The 21,600-nt window shown below is 37.2% G+C and overlaps 3 protein-coding genes across 4 annotated transcripts; 1 reads left to right on the forward strand and 2 right to left on the reverse strand.

Annotated features, from left to right (window-relative positions):
• The first annotated feature begins 2,540 nt into the window (after nt 1-2,540).
• On the forward strand, nt 2,541-5,485 carry LOC113690165 (indole-3-acetate O-methyltransferase 1-like). The gene is made up of 4 exons (XM_027207992.2): nt 2,541-2,678; nt 3,061-3,471; nt 4,438-4,713; nt 4,969-5,485. The coding sequence occupies exons 1-4, from the start codon at nt 2,568-2,570 to the stop codon at nt 5,323-5,325; spliced, it is 1,155 nt and encodes a 384-aa protein (XP_027063793.1). The 5' UTR covers nt 2,541-2,567; the 3' UTR covers nt 5,326-5,485.
• Nucleotides 5,486-8,599: 3,114 nt separating this feature from the next.
• On the reverse strand, nt 8,600-11,844 carry LOC113690485 (protein HOMOLOG OF MAMMALIAN LYST-INTERACTING PROTEIN 5-like). The gene is made up of 5 exons (XM_072059494.1): nt 11,691-11,844; nt 11,117-11,226; nt 10,198-10,273; nt 9,920-10,060; nt 8,600-9,511 (listed from the first exon to the last, which is right to left on the reverse strand). The coding sequence occupies exons 1-5, from the start codon at nt 11,775-11,777 to the stop codon at nt 8,711-8,713; spliced, it is 1,215 nt and encodes a 404-aa protein (XP_071915595.1). The 5' UTR covers nt 11,778-11,844; the 3' UTR covers nt 8,600-8,710.
• A 1,767-nt stretch (nt 11,845-13,611) lies between these two features.
• LOC113689633 (uncharacterized) lies at nt 13,612-21,290 on the reverse strand. 2 transcript variants are annotated; one of them, XM_072059103.1, is made up of 8 exons: nt 21,179-21,290; nt 20,526-20,993; nt 18,717-19,086; nt 16,912-18,215; nt 16,350-16,463; nt 15,372-15,526; nt 14,519-14,647; nt 13,812-13,962 (listed from the first exon to the last, which is right to left on the reverse strand). In XM_072059103.1, exons 2-7 carry the CDS (start codon nt 20,934-20,936, stop codon nt 14,599-14,601), a joined length of 2,403 nt encoding a protein of 800 aa, XP_071915204.1. In that variant the 5' UTR covers nt 20,937-20,993; nt 21,179-21,290; the 3' UTR covers nt 13,812-13,962; nt 14,519-14,598. The 2 variants fall into 2 exon arrangements, with proteins under 2 accessions (XP_071915203.1, XP_071915204.1); XM_072059102.1 differs by lacking the exon at nt 21,179-21,290 and having other exon boundaries at nt 13,612-13,962; nt 20,526-21,094.
• Nucleotides 21,291-21,600: the final 310 nt, after the last annotated feature.

Genomic DNA, 21,600 nt, shown 5'->3' on the forward strand with positions numbered 1-21,600 from the left:
CTTTAATTCATGCATCTCATGATTCTAAGATCAAAACATGAATCTATCTTTTCATTCAGGAATTCCCACATACGTGAATATATTCATGAATGAATGTACATTTTACAAACACTCACAGTACTATACATGTATCAAAACATGAATGAATATACATTAATTACATGCATGTACATTATACAAATTTTGAAAAATTTCCAACATTTGTATATATACAGGCTTATTTTTTTGGATAATCTTTATCTGTCAAAATTTATTTGCTTGAATCATTATCATATTTTTTAATATTCACTCTCTACTTGACCTTTTTATATAGGAAAGATTGTTTAAGAAACAAAAGAATTCATTAAATACTTGTATGAATAGATTCAAAGTATTGTGTACAAATTCATGCACTTTAATTCATGCATCTCATGATCCTAAGATCAAAACATGAATCTATCTTTTCATTCAAGAATTCCCACATACATGAATATATTCATGAATGAATGTACATTTTAGAAACATTCACAATACTATACATGTATCAAAACATGAATGAATATACATTAATTACATATATGTATATCATACAAAATTTTGAAAAATTTCCAACATTTGTATATATGCAGGCTTATTTTTTTGGATTATCTTTATTTGTCAAAATTTATTTGCTTGAATCATTATCATATTTTCTAATATGCACTCTCTACTTGACCTCTTTATATAGGAAAGATTGTTTAAGAAACAAAAGAATTCATTAAATACTTGTATGAATAGATTCAAAGTATTATGTACAAATTCATACATTTTAATGCATGCATCTCATGATCCTAAGATCAAAACATGAATCTATCATTTCATTCAAGAATTCCCACATACATGAATATATTCATGAATGAATGTACATTTTAGAAACATTCACAATACTATACATGTATCAAAACATGAATGAATATACAGTAATTACATGTATGTATATCATACAAAATTTAAAAAATTTCCAATATTTGTATATATATAGGCTTATTTTTTTGGATTATCTTTATTTGTCAAAATTTATTTGCTTGAATCATTATTATATTTTCTAATAACTTTTTTATTTCACGTATATCAAATTTAAAAAAAAGTGATACAATATTAATTTTTTTCAAAAAATTATTTCAAATATTCTACTATCCAAAGACATTCAGTACTGTCTTTTTAATTTAACTTTACTTTTGAACAGAGATTGTACAACAATTAGATAATCAAATGTACCTTTTGGATGGAAAGTGTGATTTAGAGATCTTATTCGTTGACGAAAAAAAAACATTCTATGTCATCGACTGTGTATCCATTATTTCCACATATAGGGTATAGGGGTGGCAATGGGGTGGGGGATCCCTCCCCCACCCGCCCTGTTGACTATTAATTCCCCCCGCCCCCTCCCCTCGTTTCCACCTGTGGGGTTAAAAAATTTGATTATATAATTTCATTATAATTAAATTTGAGCAAATAATCAATTACTAAAATATCAACATATCATCAAATTATTATTCATTGCAACTTCACAATTGAAACTCATAAAAATAATTAAACAAAAGTTATTTGAATACAATCTAATATGATAAAACAAATATAACTAAAATAATCAAGTTTTTACTTTTGATACAAATACAATCACTAAATTATTATTGTATTTTTCAGAAAAAAGTGTTATTGTATTAAGTGTAGTTAGAAATTTAATATAAATGTGTTAATAAATTTAGTATAAATAATTAATAATTTTTATTAATAGACATGTATAATTAGAAGTATAATTGATAATATTATTATATATATAATATAATAATGCACATATATATATCTTTTTTATTTTCTAAATGGGTAGTGGCCCACGTCCCGTTTTTAAATGGGAGAAAAAATTGCCCCCGCCCCTGCCTCAATAGACCTAGGCACCCGTATCCGTTGTCATCCCTAATAAGGTATAAGTAAATGCACTTATGCCACAAGTATTCCCAGGATTAATAGCACATTTGTGTATCAGTATGCGTGGAATGCATAACACTTGTCAAGAGTTGAATGAATCGATTCAGTTGCTTAGACTAGTTCTCTTCTCCGGTCTCCTGCCTCTTTCTATGGTGTCCATACTAAACTAACTACACGAATTCTTGTCTGAAAATTTGAAGTCGGATATTCACCGGAGATGGGATATTCACCGGGATTCCGGCATCAATCTCGGACATGCTTTTATTTACCATTTTTTTTTCATTTTCCAATTTTTTCTCAAATAAAAGAGAAAAAGAACATGCACGTGAGACCCATACTCAACAGTTTACCACCCCTTAATTTACTTTCTTAAATCGTATATGATGTTTCCTACTACATTACCAAATTTCAATTTTTTTTTTTGGCTGGATGGTGGGGGTGGGGGGGGGGGGGGCGACGAGGGGGTTGTACTACAATACCGTAACTTATAGGGCTTGTAGTAGAATAAGAACTTTCTCAACCAGCTATATATTCTACTCTTGGAAGCCATTTTCACTCCACATAATTAACTACCAAAGCAATTCTCCTGATTAGATTAGATATCGAAGAAAAATTTCTAAATGGCTCCTGCGGAAGACAACGTTGTTGTTCCACACAAGAAGCTTGAGAAGTTGCTGAGCATGAAAGGAGGCAAGGGAGAGGCTAGCTATGTCAATAACTCTCAAGCCCAGGTTCTTCGTTCTCCCAACTTTTATTTATTAGTACTTTGTTGGTATCCAGACATGGTAGTTTGCGGACAACCTGGACTAGTAAAACTCCAAATTTGCACGTTGGATTTAGTACTACTTGAGAGCAAACTCGCCTTCATTTCATCTTCAGATGTTGATCGATCATCAATCTAACATATGCATTACTGTATTGGCAAACATAACTACCACTGAATACATCATCGTTATTTTGATCCATAACAAAAATTACATGACCGCATAAAATCAGAGAGGGTTTTTTTTTTCTTTTCTTTCTACCTTTTTATACATGGCTCTTCTTTAACTTTCAGGGTTTCTTTTTTCTCCCTTTTATATATGGTTCTTCTCCATAAATATACCTTTGCAGGCTCAACATGCTCGGTCCATGCTCCATCTTCTGAAAGACACCCTGGACGTAGTCCAACTAAACAGCCCGGAAACCCCTTTCGCGGTGGCTGATTTGGGATGCTCTTGCGGCAGCAACACTCTCTTCATCGTTGACGTGATCATCAAGCACATGATCAAGCGTTACGAGGCCTTAGGCTACGATGAGCCACCGGAGTTTTCAGCATTTTTCTCTGATCTCCCCTCCAACGACTTCAACACTCTTTTTCAGCTCCTCCCACCCTACGGCGGTAGCATGGAGGAGTGCCTCGCTTCCGACAGCCACCGCTCCTATTTTGCTGCGGGAGTTCCTGGTTCATTTTACCGCCGCCTCTTCCCTGCTAGATCAGTTGATTTCTTTTACTCTGCGTTTTCCCTGCACTGGCTTTCTCAGGTAGTTATTTCTCATATGACCCCCTTTTTTTTTTCAAAGTTACAAGAAGAAGAAGAAGAAGAAGTACCTTTTGATGCGCAACCTTTACTGTACGTAGACTTTCATGAGCAGGACAACATGATTCATAGTTGATTAAACAGCAAATGAAATATTTTAGGAAAAAGGTTCATAATACTGCTGCCTAATTAGACTAACTAATAATAGTAGTGATTGTTTAAGAAAACTTCGTTTGTTTTATTCTCGAATCCCGATGATGATTTGCAGTTTAATTATGACACTAAACCAGATTGATTATACTAAGTGAAGTAATCAAAACGTAGGCATTTGCTTTAGCTTGTTAACGATCGAAACGTAGCGTCTGATTTACTTTGAGAAGGTCAAAAAGTAAAAAAGTAGGGTAATAATTATAATGCCCCTTGGCTCTAATCAAACTTCAAAACCGCCTTTCAAAGACTTGCTGAATCCATCTTCGACCCTTTTGATTCCATTATTGTAGGGTAGCATATGGTATCAGTTTATGAAATATTGCCTTTTGGGCAAATAACTTTCTTTTGGTTTCAACAAAATCCCCTTCTTCCATGTTCAATTGTAAGTTCCCAAAACACGCCTTCAAATGTTCATATAAATAATAATAATATTGTTCAAAAATAAATAAAAAAGGAGAAAGAATTGTTGACAAATTATTATGAGGAGTCAGAGGGAGGTCATTGACGTTAAATTACTCCTACTTGATAGGACAGAGAGTCAAATGAAAGATTTGAAAAAGCTTAGCTAGTGGCTATATAAAGTTGGTTTGAGAAAGAACAAGTATCATAAGATGACAAATCATGGGCTAATTAGTCAATCCTCCTCTTTCGGTTTCGGAAGTGCTAATTAATAATTACCGCTGGCTATTGTGGATTAGCTGCAGTAGTGTATTATAGGGTGGCAAGTCAAGTCATCACAAACAGGAATGTATAACTGCAGGTGCCGGATGCTGTGGTGGACAATAGATCAGCGGCTTACAACAAAGGAAGAATATTCATCCACGGTGCAAGCGAGATCACAGCAGACGCCTATAGAAAGCAGTTCCAGACGGATTTAGCCGGTTTCCTCAGGTCAAGATCACTGGAAATGAAGAGGGGCGGGTCAATGTTCTTGGCCTGTTTAGGCAAAACTTCACTCGACCCCACAGACCAAGGTGGGGCAGGGCTTCTTTTTGGGGCTGATTTTCAAGATGCCTGGGATGATCTTGTCCGAGAGGTAATCATAACAACAAATCATCATCATTATTACTCCTATTTAGGATAATTTGTTTGGTTTAGAAAAACATTAATTCATGCCCTCGAATCGAATGGTAATTACTAATTACTTACTGCACCTAGTTACTGCATGCATACATAATCTGGTATCCTAATCTTTCGAGGAGGAGGAGGAGGAGGCATCACATCAATGATCAATCTCTCTCTCTCCCCAGTACTTACTTACATTTTGCTGCGTTGGCGATGAATGGAACAGGGTTTAATCACGAGCGAGAAAAGGGACAAGTTCAACATTCCGGTGTACGCGCCGAGCCTGCAAGACTTCAAGGAGGTAGTGGAAGCCGATGGGTCGTTTGTGATAAACAAGCTGGAAGTATTCAAAGGAGGAAGCCCGCTGGTGGTGAATCACCCAGATGATGCGGCTGAGGTGGGCCGAGCCTTAGCCAACAGCTGCAGGAGCATCAGTGGAGTCCTAGTCGATGCCCACTTAGGCGATCAGCTCAGCGAGGAGCTGTTCTCCCGTGTCCAGCGCCGAGCCACAAGCCACGCTAAAGACATACTAGAACACCTCCAATTCTTTCATATAATTGCCTCTCTTTCTCTGGCTATATAGTCTAAAATTGCAAAAAAGGCAGATATATATATATTATTATTATTATATAGAGGAGGTGGATGGAGGATCTTGTACTTCCACTTCCTGGCTATATATATATATGTGTGTGTATGCATATAGGGACTGTTTGTTTGCACCTGTCAAGTTATAATAATTTTTTCTTTTCTTATATATATATATATATATTTATATATATTGCTGGTTTCGTGTTTCCTTTTTTTTTTCTGGGGAATTAGTGAATAAGTTTTCTCTTTTCTTAATTTGGAAATACAGTTTAAAAAAAATCACTTCATTAAGTAAATAAAGTGATTGAAACTTCCTTCAGGCTTCAACTCAATTATATATCAACAGGAGGACAGCTGAGCCTCACAATTGTAGTGCCAAGAAAAGCTTCAGAGAATACATTTATTTGTATGTAGAGTACATTGGCATAATCTCCCATATTGAAATATTATTGCTTGCTTATGTACGCTGCTCACTGGATTTGGAGAGAGGAAACAGCCGACATGGTTTTCAGCCCGAAAGGAAAAGCAAAATGAGAGGAAAAAAAAAAAGTAAAAAAGTTGTGAGAGTCAATGAGGTGTGGATCCATCTTATCCAACATTGTGTTAATCAAATCACCTTTAATTAACATCGTAATGGAATCTATTGGATGGCTCCTTTTACCGTGAAACAACAACAATTATAGCGCTTTTGTGGAAACTTTCCACAGTTGGAATGCCTGTTTAGTCTTTCTTTTTTCTTGTATACGTTCCGTCAGTTCTCCAAAACCGAGACTGCCTTTGTCTAATACCTAGACTTCAACTAAACCCGATCAAAATCAGCAAAGGACATATGCAGCAGCGTTCCCTGTCCCTGCCCTGCGTGCATGTCCAATCTTTCATGGTTCATTATGTGAAGACTTCTTCATTGATCCATACGATTCAAGGTTCCAACTCAAAACACTTCGATGCCTATATCAGATCAAGCCCCTACTGTAAAGTCATACAAAATTGCCCAAAACACGACATTGCTAAATCCCTGTCAAGGCAGCCGTGCACCATCACTCCGAATCTCCAACTCCAGCCATCCTTCTTTCCAACACCCATCAGCGTTGCTAAATCATTACTGCCATTACACACTTAATTTCAAGGTATATAATCACATAAAGTTAAAAAAAAAAAAAAGACTTTCCCCCTGGAGAAGAAGAAGAGAAAAGAAAAGAAAAAGAGTACGTAAGGTAAGGTTGAGGAAAATTCGGATGCAAGTGTAAGAATAGCGTTACATAATCTCCAAACATTCTCATACATGAGCCAATGCTGGTCGTCTAAAACTCACCTTCTTCTTCAACTTCCCACTCTGGGTTCGGCAGAACGAGGAATCTCCGATCTCTCCTCCATCAACTCTATCAAATTTCATCGAAGATGATCTCTCAAGCACGGAATTCTCTCTAGGAATTAGGTAAGCAGCCTTCGTCATTAGCTGTATGATCAAGCGATGGATAGATAGACCCTCTTGTTGGCTTGCTTAGAGAGGTCAAACTGATGGTGATCGCCTGCTTCCTTACCGCGACTTAAGCAAGGTGATGCTAAAATCCATTCCTCCAGAGTTACCAACTGCACTTTATTCTTTGACCCATGATACTTCTTTTCTTGAGCGGATGGGACTCCTTCTTCTCTCCCCTTTTCTGTGTTGTGCTTCCGCCTAGGCATCCTTGCTTCACAAAATTGATTATGCATGCTGCTAAACCAACTTCAGATTCTTGTTTAGATGATCCTCTGGCATTCTTCTCGCGAAAACCTTTAAGATTTGATTTCATACTATTTTCCGCTCAAATAATTAATGTCGCACCTAATATTCGTGAAAAAAAAAAAAATAACTCAAGGAAATTAATGAGATGGTTTTGATTGCAGGATGACGAAGAATATAAAACGGAACTCGGGCCAAGAGGGAACCATTTTTCATAGGCAGAAACGTTCATTATTAGGATTGATTCTGAACCTCCATTTTGTTATCCATCGGTTGTCCCCAAGCAAAGCAAATATTATTCAGATTCCTCTGTGGATAATTTTCGGTACTATTTCTACGATACAAGAAAAACCTCGTCGCTCCCGTGAGTTACGTCCAAACAATCCAGAGCCTTTGAATTGTTCTTCAAAATCAGACGAAAACAATTGTCATGCGTCTTCGCATGCGGCCTTGTTCTAGAACAGAACTAGCATTGTACAGTGGGTACGTATATAGTGCTAAGCCAAGAGAGCTTTGTGCTGTTAATGTTAGTGAAGCATTGGCACACTTCTACAAAGGACTTCAAGAATGTGGCATCAACTATAAAGAAATCAAGATTCATAAGCTTCCTTCTATAGGTAAAAAGTTAATCCAGCCACAGCGTTCTCTCGTTTGGATTGTAGTTTTCTACAGAAATATTTTAATTATGTTTCACGAACACATTTTTTTAATTATATTTTCTATCTCACATATATTAAATTATTATAATATTTTTTTACCTCTTCTACAGAAACTTTCATTACCTCTTCCTCTACCCCCAGGCCCACCCCAGAAGAACGGCAGAAAAAAGAAAAACTGGTATCTTTATTATTGGAAACCATTCCTTGGAATCTCGAAGATTAAAAAAATCAATTTCCTATGAGGTTTCCCGAAGGTCACTAATTGCTAATTTTAGCGAGACATATACACTTTCGATTTCCAGTTACGGTAATAGAGATATGAAGCCTGTTGAATTAATTAGAAGACCGAGCTACCAAGAACCAAATTAAAAGACTTGACAACTGAGATGCACAATCCTACAAACTACTACGAGAAGATCGCAGGGTCGGTCGGATCATAAAATTTGTTACTACGCCGTTTTAATCGCAGAAGCATCTGAAAACTTCTAATTATACCTTCTTATATTTCAAAAAGAACAAATCGTAAGGTTTTTTCCTTGTAAACTGCGTATTTATTTTGCCCTCCAAATCCCTGAACTAAAAGGATCTAAATAAATACTCGCAAATCTGCTTTTAATTATGGTGCTGGCTGCAGACAGCAAGGATTCCAACCAACGCATCGTCTTAAAAAAAAAAAAGGTACATACCTAATGGTCGGAAGATAAAAGCATCAATTTTTCGGTGCGTTCAGCAATTTTGTTACAAAAGCACTACAGTTGGTACACATTAGACATGGGGTGTGAGAAATGTGGGATGGGAAGGGAAGGTTACTGAAGGTCCATAGCACGGGGCATTTCTTCAATGACGCACAAATTTCTTAATGCACAACCAACTTCCAAACCAGCAAGTGTACAAAATCCAATAACTTCTCAATAACTGATACCCATCTTTACAAGTAAACAAGAGAAGAAGCTGGCCATAAAAGGAACATCACCAAAGCAAATATCCAAATAAAGAATTCAGTGACCAGCAGATGGAAGTGTTAATAACTCAAGTGACTTCTTAAGGAAATCCACAGCAACAGAAACCTCATCAAATGCCAAGGCTCCAACTGCAAATCTTGCAGCCTTGTGTGCTTCAGCAATCTTTTCAGGCGGAGGCTGGTAACTGCTGTCATAGTGATATGTTTGTGCAGCAGTTATTTTAGCTTCTGAAACACTCCCATTTCCACCAGGTGAATTATACTGTGTACCTGATGCATAATTGGTGGTACTAGGAGCTGATGTTGTAGAATAGGAAGCATCAGAGCCTTGATATTGTGAAGGATAATGAGATGGAGCAGTGGGAAGGCTACTCTCAGTAAAACTAGGATAAGACTGAAAATGGGGATATGAGTAAGAGGGAACATCATGTGAAGGATAGTGCTGCTGGGCTTCATGTCGGTATGCTTGTTGATGATAGAATTGGGAATAATTTTCAGATCCGTTGGTTGAAGGAGGCTGATGGAAAGTATGTGTAGGATAATCATCAGCAGGATAAGGAGATGGAGGTAAATTTGACGAAGGTGATGCCACTAGGTTGGAAGGGGGAGGAATATTTGCAGAATGGTGGAAGTTAACTGTGTCATATGTTTGAGGAGACGAATCTGACTCAAATGTAGGTCTCGTAGCAGCATCACTTCCCGGTTGAGGTGGATAATCGGCTCCGGTTGGGGGTCTAATAGCGGTATCACTTCTCAGTTCAATGTCCTGGAAAGGCACATCAGTTCTTCTCTGTTCAACGTCCTGAAGTGCTGGGTCAGTACTTCTTGATTCAAGGTCCTGAAAAAAGCAAGGTCAGCATCATTAGCCTGCACACCAACTCAATTGCCCCAAAAAGAAGTTCAAATCAGCTTTTGGATTTCTTCATGCTACTTCACAAAATAGTATGTCTAGCCTTGAGCCAGAAATTCATGCATAACTCAAAATCCCAGGCGCATAATAACCAACTTAGTGATCCATTACTTAATCTTTAAAAGAAAAAAATGGAAGAGGAAGAAGATATACAGCAGAACTAAGAGGGGATTTCCAAACTTAGAAGTAAATGATTTCCCATGATAGCTTGAGAAACCCAAACTCTGCCTATCTCATTCTAGTGGTCCCTACTTCTTAATGAATAAAGTTTCAACTTGCCTCTAGGCCACATTGATTGCAACAACTAAAGATATACAATAGGGATTGAGGTCATACGTATTCACCACTTGATGTACTTGGTGGCACAGACAAGTCCTTCTCACCCCCAGGAGGACCTGGTACAGGTTTCCTTCCTTCTTTCAAAGCTTTCCTGATATCTGCTGCTTTCCAGGCCGCATATTTCTGCTTCTGTTCAAGCTGATAAAAGAAGTGATCAAGCAAATTCAACAGTGTTAGCAACATAGATCATAAAATTACCTTCAAATGTAAACAATCACGGATGAACAAACAAAATGAACAAACAAAACTATCAAAATTTTTCATCAGAAACTCACATCAGGCTGAAGTTCACCAAACTGGTTGATTATTTCAAAGAAAATGCTAGCAGCATAAAAAGTCTTTGCAGTGTTCCTGTAGGAGATGTAGCAAATTATACTGTTTACAGACATATTGTGTAGATTGACAATGTGGAATTGACAAAATCTTGAGGAACTATTGACAGAAAACCAAATTTCATTGACGAACAAAGAAGATGACATTTATGCCACATTAACTAAATGCCATAAAAGGCAAGTAAGAAGCTGATCAGCCAAGCATGAATGCAACCCTATATGTGTATGTGTTTTCTAAAGCCACAATCATCAAAAGCAAACTTCCTAAGCAAAAAATAGCTAATACATATTCATCACACCAAGACATACATTTTTTCACAAGAAAACAACAAAATCAGTAAATCTAGCTGGGATGATTGGCATGAGTCATAAAAAAAAAGTATAAAAATGTCTAAGAAACAATTATCGCATAACCATATCAAGTGGGACGACTATATTAACTCTCATCAATAAGCACTATAGCTTAAAATTGGATTCCAGAACTTCATGTATATGGAGGTTATAGAAAAAATAACAGGTATGTTCTTATCACTACAAAGCTGAAGAAAGCAATGTGACAAAGTGACTGCTTGCATGCACGACAAATCCAAGTTCAATTACCTAAGTAAAACTTCAGGTCTGATATTCTAAGAAAAGCTTAGCTCTTTCTCATAATCAGAAAACAATAAAATGAATACTTCAAGAGACACATGGTTACACATGACAGCCTCAAGCTCAACAGTAACGAATCCAGCGATTTTAATACTTGAAGCATTGACCAGAAGCCACAGATCAGACCTTGGCCTAAAAATACATTAAGCATAATATGAAGATCATATCACTGCCTAGATTAAAGAGGTGCAGTGGAAGCAAAGTATCATACAGGTCAGCTTTTCCAGCACGATCCTGCTTGTCTGCCTTAGAAAACACATTCATGGCAAATCCCTCAAGGTGTAAATGATCATCAGGCCCCAGCTGCAGTGACTTTTTGTCCTGTACCAAAAAGGGCAGAAGATAGGAAAGAAACTACCTGTAGTAAGAGATTTTCTTCTTCCTAAAAGTTTAACCAACTTCTGAAGTATGGCAGTAGGAATATTAATGAAAGACGAACAAATTCCCTCAGAGATATGAAAGATTCAATCATTTTCTTTTGTACATAACAACAAAGTCCATCACTTCCAAAACCAAATAAAAAACTTTAAAAAAATTAAAGAAAAAAGGGTATTATTTTTTAAGAGAAGCTTGATCCTGATACACGTAACATACATCATCAACTAATTGCATAAACATTCTCACGAAGAATCTATAAAAGCAAGTTAGAAAGAGAGATAACCAACAAAAAAGCTCCAACAAGACTCCAAAATGGAGTATCGTCATCATATAATATCTCTCAAATGATCGGCTTTGTACCAAAAGAATATATAGAAAAAATATAAAAGAAAGGGGAAAGTAAAAACCTTCTCAAGTTGTTTCATGAGGGAAACGAGGAGAGAGTTGGTGGTCTTAGTACGCTCGCTCTGGGGGATCTTCAATCCTCGTTCCATCGCATATAATCGACCTAACAACCAAAAGACGTCGAATTTCCGAAATCAGCAAATAGCAAAAGTTAGGGTTTAAGTAAAGTACTAACTTCAATTTTGATGTAAGAAGTTCTCCCTTTCTTTTCTAACCTTTTGCTAAATTGGTTGCCTCGTAGGACGTTTATGTAATTATTTGCACCGAAAGATGGCGATGGCGTGTGGGGTGCTAAATGTCTCTCTGCCTCTTTTGGGTCGAGAAACTTGAGAATGATTAGAAAGGGAAAGAAAAAAATGTTACAGTTCAAATGCCCCCACATTTCTTCTATGTGTTACAAATTATAAAATATTTTCCAGCAATTTTTTTTTTTTTTTTATGTTTTCGATCATCTTTTTTGTTTCGCAGATAGCAAATCATAAAAAAATATTATAATAGTTATTTCAAATAATACTCAATCCAAACACATTATTCTTTTATCTAACCAAACTCAAGTTAAATCTAAGAGCCAATCAATATTAAACCTTGTCTTACCTTAATTTGATTATTAATGAATAAACTAACAAGCTTAATTCATATTTCACAAAAAACCCCCCTCCCCCCCCCCCCCCCCCAGTTTACAAATTAATTTTTTCTTGATTAACAGTGTCATGATTTATTCTTTCACCCTAATATTTATAGATATATATCGCATGTTCAAATTTTAAACTTGAATAAAAATGGCTTATTATGCATCCAAACTTGAGAAAATTATTTGTATGTATATCATATGTTCAAATTTTAAACTTGGCTAAGAATTATTTCTTGTTATGCATCTAAATTGGACGAAATCCTATAGTCCGTTTAGAATATTATTCTCTCAATATATATTCATCAGTGATGATATTGATTTATTTATGAACTTGTTAATGTAAATGTTAAGAACACTTATTTCATTGTTGATTTATTTATAAACTTGTTATAACCTAAGAGTCAAGAACACTTATTTCATTACCCAAAGGAAATTTTAGAATCTCCCCAAAATTTATTAGCAAAAAACAAAAATTTATCCAACAATTATATTCTTGAATTGACTTGGGTAATCTTTTTAGAAAGAAAAGATTGACATTTTATCAATAATAACTCAATATTTTGATTTTTTTTTTGTCAAAAATTAGTTTTTATTTCCAACAAAATCTACAAACACACCAACACAACATAATCACCTCTTTCTCCACCACCACCACCACACTCTCACTCCTCCCAACTACCACCAATCGAAATAAGCCCCTTTCTCTTCACTTCTCCCCCTCCCCCTCTCTCATCCAAAAACCCACGCCTATGGCTGCACCTTTCTGCCATCATCGCCACCTCTACTCTCCTTCATCCACTCTTTCCTCCACTTTTCTCCTTCACCTCCCTTTCCCTTGTTCCTTTTTTTTCCACATTTCCCTTCTTCCTTCTCCTTTTCCCATTCCGCTTTTCTTCTTTTTCCTCCATCCAACCATGACTGATCTGGTCTAGATTGTGGATGGTGGGCGAAGAATAGGAGGAAAGAAAGGGAAAGGAAGAAAGGAGCAAGGACAAAAGATAGGGAAGGGAGTAGGGAGGGATAGCGGTGAAAGAGGGCAATAGTGATGGATAGGTCATCTACCGGGGTGCAAGGAGTAGGTAGGGGGAGGGGCAGAGAAGGGAACGAAGAAAATATCGCAAAAAATTTTTTTTTTAAAAAAAGCCAAAAAACCACACACCTTCTAACCGTCTATAACAATTATTTTTCTACACTGAAGTTCAATAAAAACACCCACTCCCGACGGACTTGGTTGTTAAGAAGTAAAAGTTGCTATTACAGCCCCAAACGAAAAATGCACGAATAATTCATAATGATCGAAAAAAACATATTAATTTCTATCTTTGTGATTGTCTTCATCCAGGACAACATATTAGGCAATTGCGGAAGAGAGCTGAAAACAGCCAGTTATATCAGATACGCCAAGTCACCCAGGATGTCGAGTAATTTTGACCCCAAAAAAAAAATAGAAAAGGGCATGACAAGGTTCCTACTCTGGACTACAACTAGAAAATTTTCAATAAACTATTATGAGAACCGATACATGTACTTGTAAAAGCTATAATTTCTAGCCCAAAAGAAAACCAAATTAAAAGAACTACAGATTGTACACGAACTGAATATTCCACCATTGGTTGTCCCGGGGCCTCTGCTGCCACCACCACCTGTTCATAAGCCCACAACTTACAATCAGCTGCAGACAAATCAAAGAGGAACCGGTATTCTAGTTTTAGATAAAAAGTTTCAAGTACTTCTTTCTGACAGCTTAGGCCTAAGTCCCCATGTCCATTACTTCAGAAGAATGCAAACAAAATATTACTCATCAATAGTCTGGATTTTTCAATGGCCTATGTTGTCAGGGCAGAAAGGGGAAGAAGCAGGGGGGGTGGGGTGGGGAATTGCTTGGATAAGTTGGCCTGGCACTCTACAATGTTAGGCATTATGATAGAAGGGCACAAATAAAAGACACTGGAGCAGAATTGCGACCAAACTTTTCATCAGACCAAAAAGATGCTTATATTGCCAATACTTGACATGCAAGCCGAATCTATGTAACCAAAATGCTGGATTTAGGTTGTAAATCAAATTACTCTTACAAAGGAACATGAAAGATTATATCACCAGAATACCAAACCCAACAGCCTAAACCCTACACCCCCCTCCCCATCCACTGCCGTGAACCCCTCCTGGCAGGGAAAAAGGAACTGGGAGATGTTTTACCTGAAGAAAGTCTTAGTAGAGGGTAGCTGCATCCAAAGCCCAAGGACATTGACACCCAAAATGATTGGGTAATTGACTGATTAGCAGTTAACATCACGAAACAGCCCTTTTGGTTCATCATAAATCCATCTGCCAAAAGTTTAAGAATTAATCAGAGACCAAAACAAGGCAACAAGGACAAAAACAGCAATAATCGGTGGTGCAAGTGTCAATGACAATAGGTTTTCCCTCCTGCAATAAGTATTATGTTAAATTTCAAGATTCTGACCCGAAGCATCCAGCATCAACAATAGAACAGCCACAATTTGTTTGGCTTTAAATTTGACAAAGCAGTCCAATATATTGATCAGTATTCCTGAAAATTATAGGTACTAGTGTACATATATGCACAAATATAGTTCCCCCAGCACAAACCATTTTTATCCGATCTCTTAATGCTGGATATCTACATCAATTATCCTCACTCCAAGCACTTGTACTCACACATACAATGCATACAGAGAAAGAGACAACAGACACAGGAGGGACTCCTAGACAGTTCATGGCATGAGAAGGTGGCTCTTCGTATGGACACAACAAAGATTTTTAATCAAAGAAAATAAATGTTTCACTGCTAAACCATTTCAATTTCAGACATTTAAAAATTAAAGAATTAAAGAGAGCTAGAATTTTTGTCAGACAAAAATAAAAATAGATGCATCAAAACTCATAACAAGCTTCGGTATAATAGAGATACACGTACTGGAAGAATAGATGAGAAAGTCAAAAGGTGCTAACAGAGATATTTCACAATCATAGACCTTTGACAGAAGATTAGTGCATGATTAAACAATAAAACTATGTAGCAACATACTTGCATACGTAAAGTGGCCGTAAACTCTCATTCGGCCTCTTTCCTCCATTGGTTCTCTTTTCTTTTTCTTCAATGAATCTTCCAGGAGGAAGAACTTCACAAAGGCCTTGTACCAAGCCAGCCATTACTGTGCAACTAATAGTAGACTCATAGACCTACAGAGAGCAAGACGGAAGTTAAGGAGTTGAGCATACATTAACTAGTAAAGTAAACATGTCAAACCAGACAATGCAAGGGCCAAATTGTCTAGCTAAATTGTAAATTCATAAAGCAGAGAACTAGTTCTTGATTTTCCTTTATCAAAATTTTCTGAGCTGTTAAACTTTAATCACTCCAATGACATGATTTTCTCAAGTAACAAGTGAAACTTTTAAGTAGTTAATTTTGTTCATGCCCCAATCCATTCTCTTCTTCATTGATAAAACACTTGAAATTGAAAATCCAACTCCAGACCGCAATAGAACCACCACCATCGAATTCTCCATCAATTGTAAAGTTCTTGACAAGTTCCTTAGGCTTATCAATTTACAATTAAATGCATCTTCAATTTACCCAAAAGCCCACTATATATCAGACAGACCGTAACTTTATTCATTTTACATTTGGTGATATTGGCTAATACTCTGCCATCCAATCATTACACAACATGATTTAGAAAAAGCACAAGGAAAGCTTCTCATTAGGTAAAACTTTTGGTGTACTCTCCAGTCAATTGTCGCCTGGGAACCTGAAAGCTTAACCAACCAATTTCTTCCACATTTCTAATTTTTAATATGGTGTTTGAACATTATATCTTGTCTCAAAGTCTGTCAACTATATCTACAGAAACCTTGTTCAATTTATTAGCATCTTCTAACGGATAAAAGTAATTAAGGAAGATGCTAGCCAATAGGAACTGAAAGCTTGTAACTGGGTAAGCACGGGAAAAAAATTAACATAACAGATAATAAATGCATGGAAATAAAAGCTAAAATTCACCTCACTGCTTTCCAGGCCACAAGGACGGCCAACGGCTTGTGGCAAATCAGCAGGAAAGTAGCACTTATTGACACTCACCCACCTAGTTTTCATCTTAATATCCTCCCACATGGCCTGCAAAGGGAAAACAAGGCAATCCAATCAAAAAGATCAGCAATAACTAATTGCTATTTCACGTCTTTTCTTTTTCACTTTTTTCGTACTCCATTAACGTCAGGGATTAACTTGTTTCAAAAAGCAACCTTCTACTTTTACCAAGTACATAGCAGTTCTAGTGCAGAGCTGAGGGAAGTGGCAACTCAGAAATTGAGAGCAAATGAGATGAAAAATATCAAAAGAATAATGTCAACCACTCGTAGGACAAATATCAGGGCAACGGACAGACCTAGCTGGTACATGCAGTTTTCAAATTTAGAATAATGTCAACCACTCATAGGGTAGAATCAAGCATCCCTATGATTGCTTTCTGCCCATCAGTTTATAAAGTAATTTGTGGATTAGTATATGAAACTTGCAAAACATTTAGGTGTCCCACAAGACCTGAATTATCCTATATTAGTACCTGAAGTTTTGAGGGAATCAATCTATCATTGAATTGAATAAGAACATGATCATGGAGTTTGTAGACAACTCCTCTAATGCAGCAAGACTGGTAGAAAGCTTTCTCCTCATCGACTTTAAGTATACCGCCGATCCAATCCACATTGTGTACATAATCTGGTAGAAACTTTCCATGCTCTGCAAATCCAGAACTGGCTGCAGAAGTTTCAGCAGGAATAGCTCGCACAGTCCCTTGATCATTTTGTGAAGATTGCTGCAACAGAACAGCACTATTTGGTGCCCCTGGCTGGCGATTATCTTCTGCGTTGCCAGGGGACTGCGACGGAGCAGAGAAACTAAGAACTGTCTCAGATTTTAAAGGAGTCTGTGAATTCGACTCTAGCAGTTTCTCTTCACACAGGCCTTTAACTGATGACAAAGTAGGAGAAACAGAGTCTGGACAGGAGGCTTCTGTTAGATTATTTAAAGAAATTCGTGAAGATGACTTGTCATCCATCTTTCCTTTGCCAACAATAGTATTCCCTCGTATTTCAGTTGTATTTTCCACCTTCAATGCAGATGTTGGATCGCTATGACTACTTACTCTATTACCAGTAGAGGCCCTTTGACTTGCAGCATTCCCATTAACCATTATCTTCTGCTGGTTCACCTTCACATCTAGAGCGGCTGCTTTCTTATCTGGAGTTGATGGGAGAGCAGCTGCACCAGAAGGCACTTTGGGAACATTATTGTTTCTCATGACACGACCATATTTAGGGGGCAAGCCTTTCCCATTGCTTAACTGCAAGCATTTTACACAGTGCCACTCTGCTCTAGGAATTCCTTTTGGATTATTTATGTGGAGACATTTCAAGTGATAACCCTTCTCACAAGCATCACAAACAAGAACACTGTCCACATCATTTATGGTAGACTTGCATGTTTGGCAAGTCGAAGCCTTGTTCATGTAATCCCTAGACGGTGGAGTCCAGACAGGGCGCTCAGAAACCCGTGGCTGTAATAACTTTTGAACAATTTTACCAATTTCAGCATGGGTATTTCTTGGTATGGGAGCCGGAATAGTGTTTGTGCCTTGCAAATGCTGATTTACACCAACTGCATGATTTCCAGTTGTAATCTGAGTTACTGGTGGTTTTGATATTACAATTTGTGGGCCTATTCTGGACTTGGCATCAGTTGCTCCCTCAACTTTAACGGTAGCTTTCGCAGGCACCTTCTCAGCTCCAATTTTAGGGGGTGCGGTAGATTGGGGTTGCAGAGACCAAGCTGGCGTTTTGACAGAGGGCTGATCCCCAGAAGAATTTGCTGCACATCAAAAGAACATGACACATCATTTTACAATGCTATGGAAATTGGTGACCTGATAGTTCACCATAGAGATCAGTACAATTAAGACCAACCATTTTCCAGGGAAGACTTTGTTTCTGAAGTTCCATTAATAGAGCACCAAAGACATCTTATTCACAAACAGAAATCCTACGTAAAGATTTTTTGTGAATCCAGGAAAGTTATTAAGGTACAAATACCAGAAACCACTTCTAGACATAAAAGCCAGATGTTTGCAAGGGACATCAGCTAGAAAATCCAACAACCAAGTATGCATAGTTAAAGCAAATTCAATACTTACTCTGTGCAAGGGTCTACTTAGTCTACTTGATAATATATATGTTGAGAGCAATGCACAACCCAAATAGTATACAGCACATTCAACTCAGAAAAGAATTGCTTTTGTAGATATCAGGTAATTAATTGCAAAAGTACCTATCACTAATCATTCCTCGATTAAAACAAGGAAGTGATTGCTACCTTGCACTTGTGATGTTGGCAAAGATCCATTTGGTCTTCCATCCAACCTGAATCTTTCAATCCTAGGCAATGCAACTGGAGTAGCATCCCTTGCCATATTACTGGAGGGCAATCCACTGGGAGTTGTTGGTCTTACTTCACTTGTAGGTAGCTGATATGGTAAAGATGTCAATGTTGTACCAGCTACATGACCTAGAGGTGAAGGTTGGAAGCTTCCAGAAGAAATTGGTATATGACTAGGTTTATCTGTGGCAAAAACACGGCCAGCAGGGGGTGGAGCACGATTTTCAACCGCCACACCAGACTTTGTATGCAATCTTTGCGATGAGTGTTGAGCAGAAGGTAGAGTAAAGTCCTCAGCTTTTTCCATCTAAAGGTGCAGCCAAAAACAAGGAAGATTATGCACAAGATAAAGAAAAATATGTAAACCAAGATCTGTAAACAGCATTCTACAACCATGCAAGTGATCAATTAATGCTGCAAAACATCAGAATCCAATTCTGACACTGCTTAGAAAAGAGAAACCCTATGCTAATAATATCAAAAGAAACTGTTAATCATAATAAGAAAAAATAATTACAGTCAAAAAGCTATCAAATAATAGCACACACACAAGATATTAGCGCCTAACTGAGTACCCTTCAGTTAATACATCAAACAAAAAATCAAACATCTTAGAAGAAAATTTAAAAAAAAAAAAAATCAAAATAAGTTTGATCTTCTAAGCCAAATAATTTTCAACAGAAGGTGCTAAAGTTGAGACCTCAAAGAAAAATACTTTAACCACAGGAAATCAGTTCAAGGACAACAGAATTACCAAGTACTCTCAATTTTTCAAAGTTCAGCATATTCAGGAACTTATACTATGAACTAATAGTACCAGAAATAAAAAGAGTAATTGGCTGCAATGTGCATTTAATTACACCCGACAAACAAGTAAAATACAATAATTGTTTTTTACACTCGATTATGAATACCCACCGCCAGAAGGATTAACATTTACACCGGGTAAACTAAAAGTGTTTGTAACGTGTTGAGATAGCATGAAACTAAGGAAAGCTAATAATGACGGCATGCAAACACATGGATGTGCATTCTTATGCCCGTTAAATGTTCGCTACATGGAACAACTACACGTTTTATTCAAATACATCCATATTCTAACTCGGCACATGGATCCACAAATACAGCTAAAAGTCAATTCTTAGAAAGTCGAGCAAGTAAATGAGCAAGCAGAACTTTAGTAGCCTAAATTTGTCATCCTACAAGCCATCAACTTTTCTCAACGACAGTATTTTCCCCTAACGACAAAAGAAGATAACTGCATCATAAAAGGACTTCAATGTAAATAACAAGCACTGCCTTCCCGCCTATAATTTGACTTTTCAAATTTTCCTTTTTAGCGGTATCGTCTTGTAAAAAGTTGTTTAAGCCAATGGATTGGACAACTACTCACATGGACATTCACACAAGCTTTCTATAACAGAACTAATCATGGCTTTGCAATACTAGTTGAAGAATACAGTTTATCTGATTAGCCATAAAGACTAGTAGATTTCTTGTTCGGAAAATCACTGCCAAAATTCTTCAGTGCAAGTTCTCACCACAACCCATCGTTTAAATGAACATTCTCTTTACAGCCCAGAAAGGTATGATAGTCACAGTCAAATTGAACTGTTAAGGTGTTCTCCTCTGTTTCCAAACTCAATAACAGCACATTTCACCAACTGAATGCAATCCAAACAAAATTTAGACCAACAAAATAAAAAACTAAAGAGTTCAAAATTATGTAAAGAAAATCAAACCAACCTTTCTTTTGGAAAGCAATAACTTCTCAGCAATGGTAATCTTGGGCGGCCGAAACCCTAACCTCTGTTCCCTCACCTTATTAAGCCCGAGATCCTCAATAAGTGCCCCAAAAACATCCCTGGGAAACACATCCTTGGGCGGAAACAATTCACAAACCTCCACTAACTTCTCTCGAGCGGCCGCCATAATCTCCTTCTCAACACCAGTCGGAACCTTGCCTCCCCTCATCTTCCCCATGGCCGCCAACACCAAAACCATCTCCGCCACCTTCCTCATATTACCAACCACAGCGCCTCCATGCCTCAGCTTCTTCGCCGGCGGAACATCTCCTCCTCCTCCTCCTCCTCCTCCAGCGGTATCCTCGGCCGATCTTTTCTCACCCAATTTCACCCCGGATTCAACCGAATCCATCCTTGACAAAACCCTAACTCAAGCCAAAACCATAAACGGCGTCGAATTGGGAGAAACCTGCAAAGAGAAGAGAGATGAGAAGCCATAAAATGAGGAGACAGGAGGCCGGGGAAACCCTAGAGAGAAGAGAAAAGAGGAGAGACGGGAAGGAGAGACTCAAGAGAGACGTTGAGATGAAATTTGGGAAATAAAAAAGAGAAATTTTTCGATGCGTTAAAAATTAAAAATTAGAATTATACTACCTTTTTGGCGGGTAATTGAGAGATAGAGCTGCGAGTTGTTGTTATGGTGAGGCGGGGTGCATATTGTTTGTTGACAGGGCAGCAAAAACTTATGTGCAGGGCAAAGAGGGAGAGATTATAGAGAAAACGCGATCGTATTAATATTAAGCGATTTTTCACTTTGCCCCCTCAATTTGTACGATTTTATACTTTTTCCTCTAAGGGTCCGTTTGATAACATAAAAAAGTGCTGAATCTGAATTTTTTCAGACATTCAGATGTTTTGAGTGTTTAATAAATGAAAGTTCATTTGTTGAACTTGTGTGTATTTTTTTCAGCACAAGAATCGTAATTGAATGTTTAATTCTAATAAGAATTAATAGAACTACTTCAATTACCTTATCTTATCTACAAAATTTACCCTTGTTTGTTAATTATGTTCAA

Source organism: Coffea arabica, chromosome 7e (assembly GCF_036785885.1).
Source record: "Coffea arabica cultivar ET-39 chromosome 7e, Coffea Arabica ET-39 HiFi, whole genome shotgun sequence".
NCBI classification, from domain to species: Eukaryota; Viridiplantae; Streptophyta; class Magnoliopsida; order Gentianales; family Rubiaceae; genus Coffea; species Coffea arabica.

What these genes read in the sequence shown, in the direction of transcription:
- LOC113689633 (XM_072059102.1), bottom strand. Translation starts at nt 20,936, where the DNA reads ATGGATTCGGTTGAATCCGGGGTGAAATTGGGTGAGAAAAGATCGGCC. An exon ending in TGATTCCCTCAAAACTTCAG is followed by an intron (nt 16,464 to 16,911) that starts GTACTAATATAG and finishes TTCCCTTTGCAG; the next exon opens with GCCATGTGGGAGGATATTAA. An exon ending in GTGGCCTGGAAAGCAGTGAG is followed by an intron (nt 15,527 to 16,349) that starts GTGAATTTTAGC and finishes TGCTCTCTGTAG; the next exon opens with GTCTATGAGTCTACTATTAG.
- LOC113690165 (XM_027207992.2), top strand. Translation starts at nt 2,568, where the DNA reads ATGGCTCCTGCGGAAGACAACGTTGTTGTTCCACACAAGAAGCTTGAG. An exon ending in CCCTGCACTGGCTTTCTCAG is followed by an intron (nt 3,472 to 4,437) that starts GTAGTTATTTCT and finishes GTATAACTGCAG; the next exon opens with GTGCCGGATGCTGTGGTGGA. An exon ending in GGGATGATCTTGTCCGAGAG is followed by an intron (nt 4,714 to 4,968) that starts GTAATCATAACA and finishes TGAATGGAACAG; the next exon opens with GGTTTAATCACGAGCGAGAA.
- LOC113690485 (XM_072059494.1), bottom strand. Translation starts at nt 11,777, where the DNA reads ATGGAACGAGGATTGAAGATCCCCCAGAGCGAGCGTACTAAGACCACC. An exon ending in TTGGTGAACTTCAGCCTGAT is followed by an intron (nt 10,061 to 10,197) that starts GTGAGTTTCTGA and finishes TTCTTTTATCAG; the next exon opens with CTTGAACAGAAGCAGAAATA. An exon ending in GTACATCAAGTGGTGAATAC is followed by an intron (nt 9,512 to 9,919) that starts GTATGACCTCAA and finishes TGCTTTTTTCAG; the next exon opens with GACCTTGAATCAAGAAGTAC.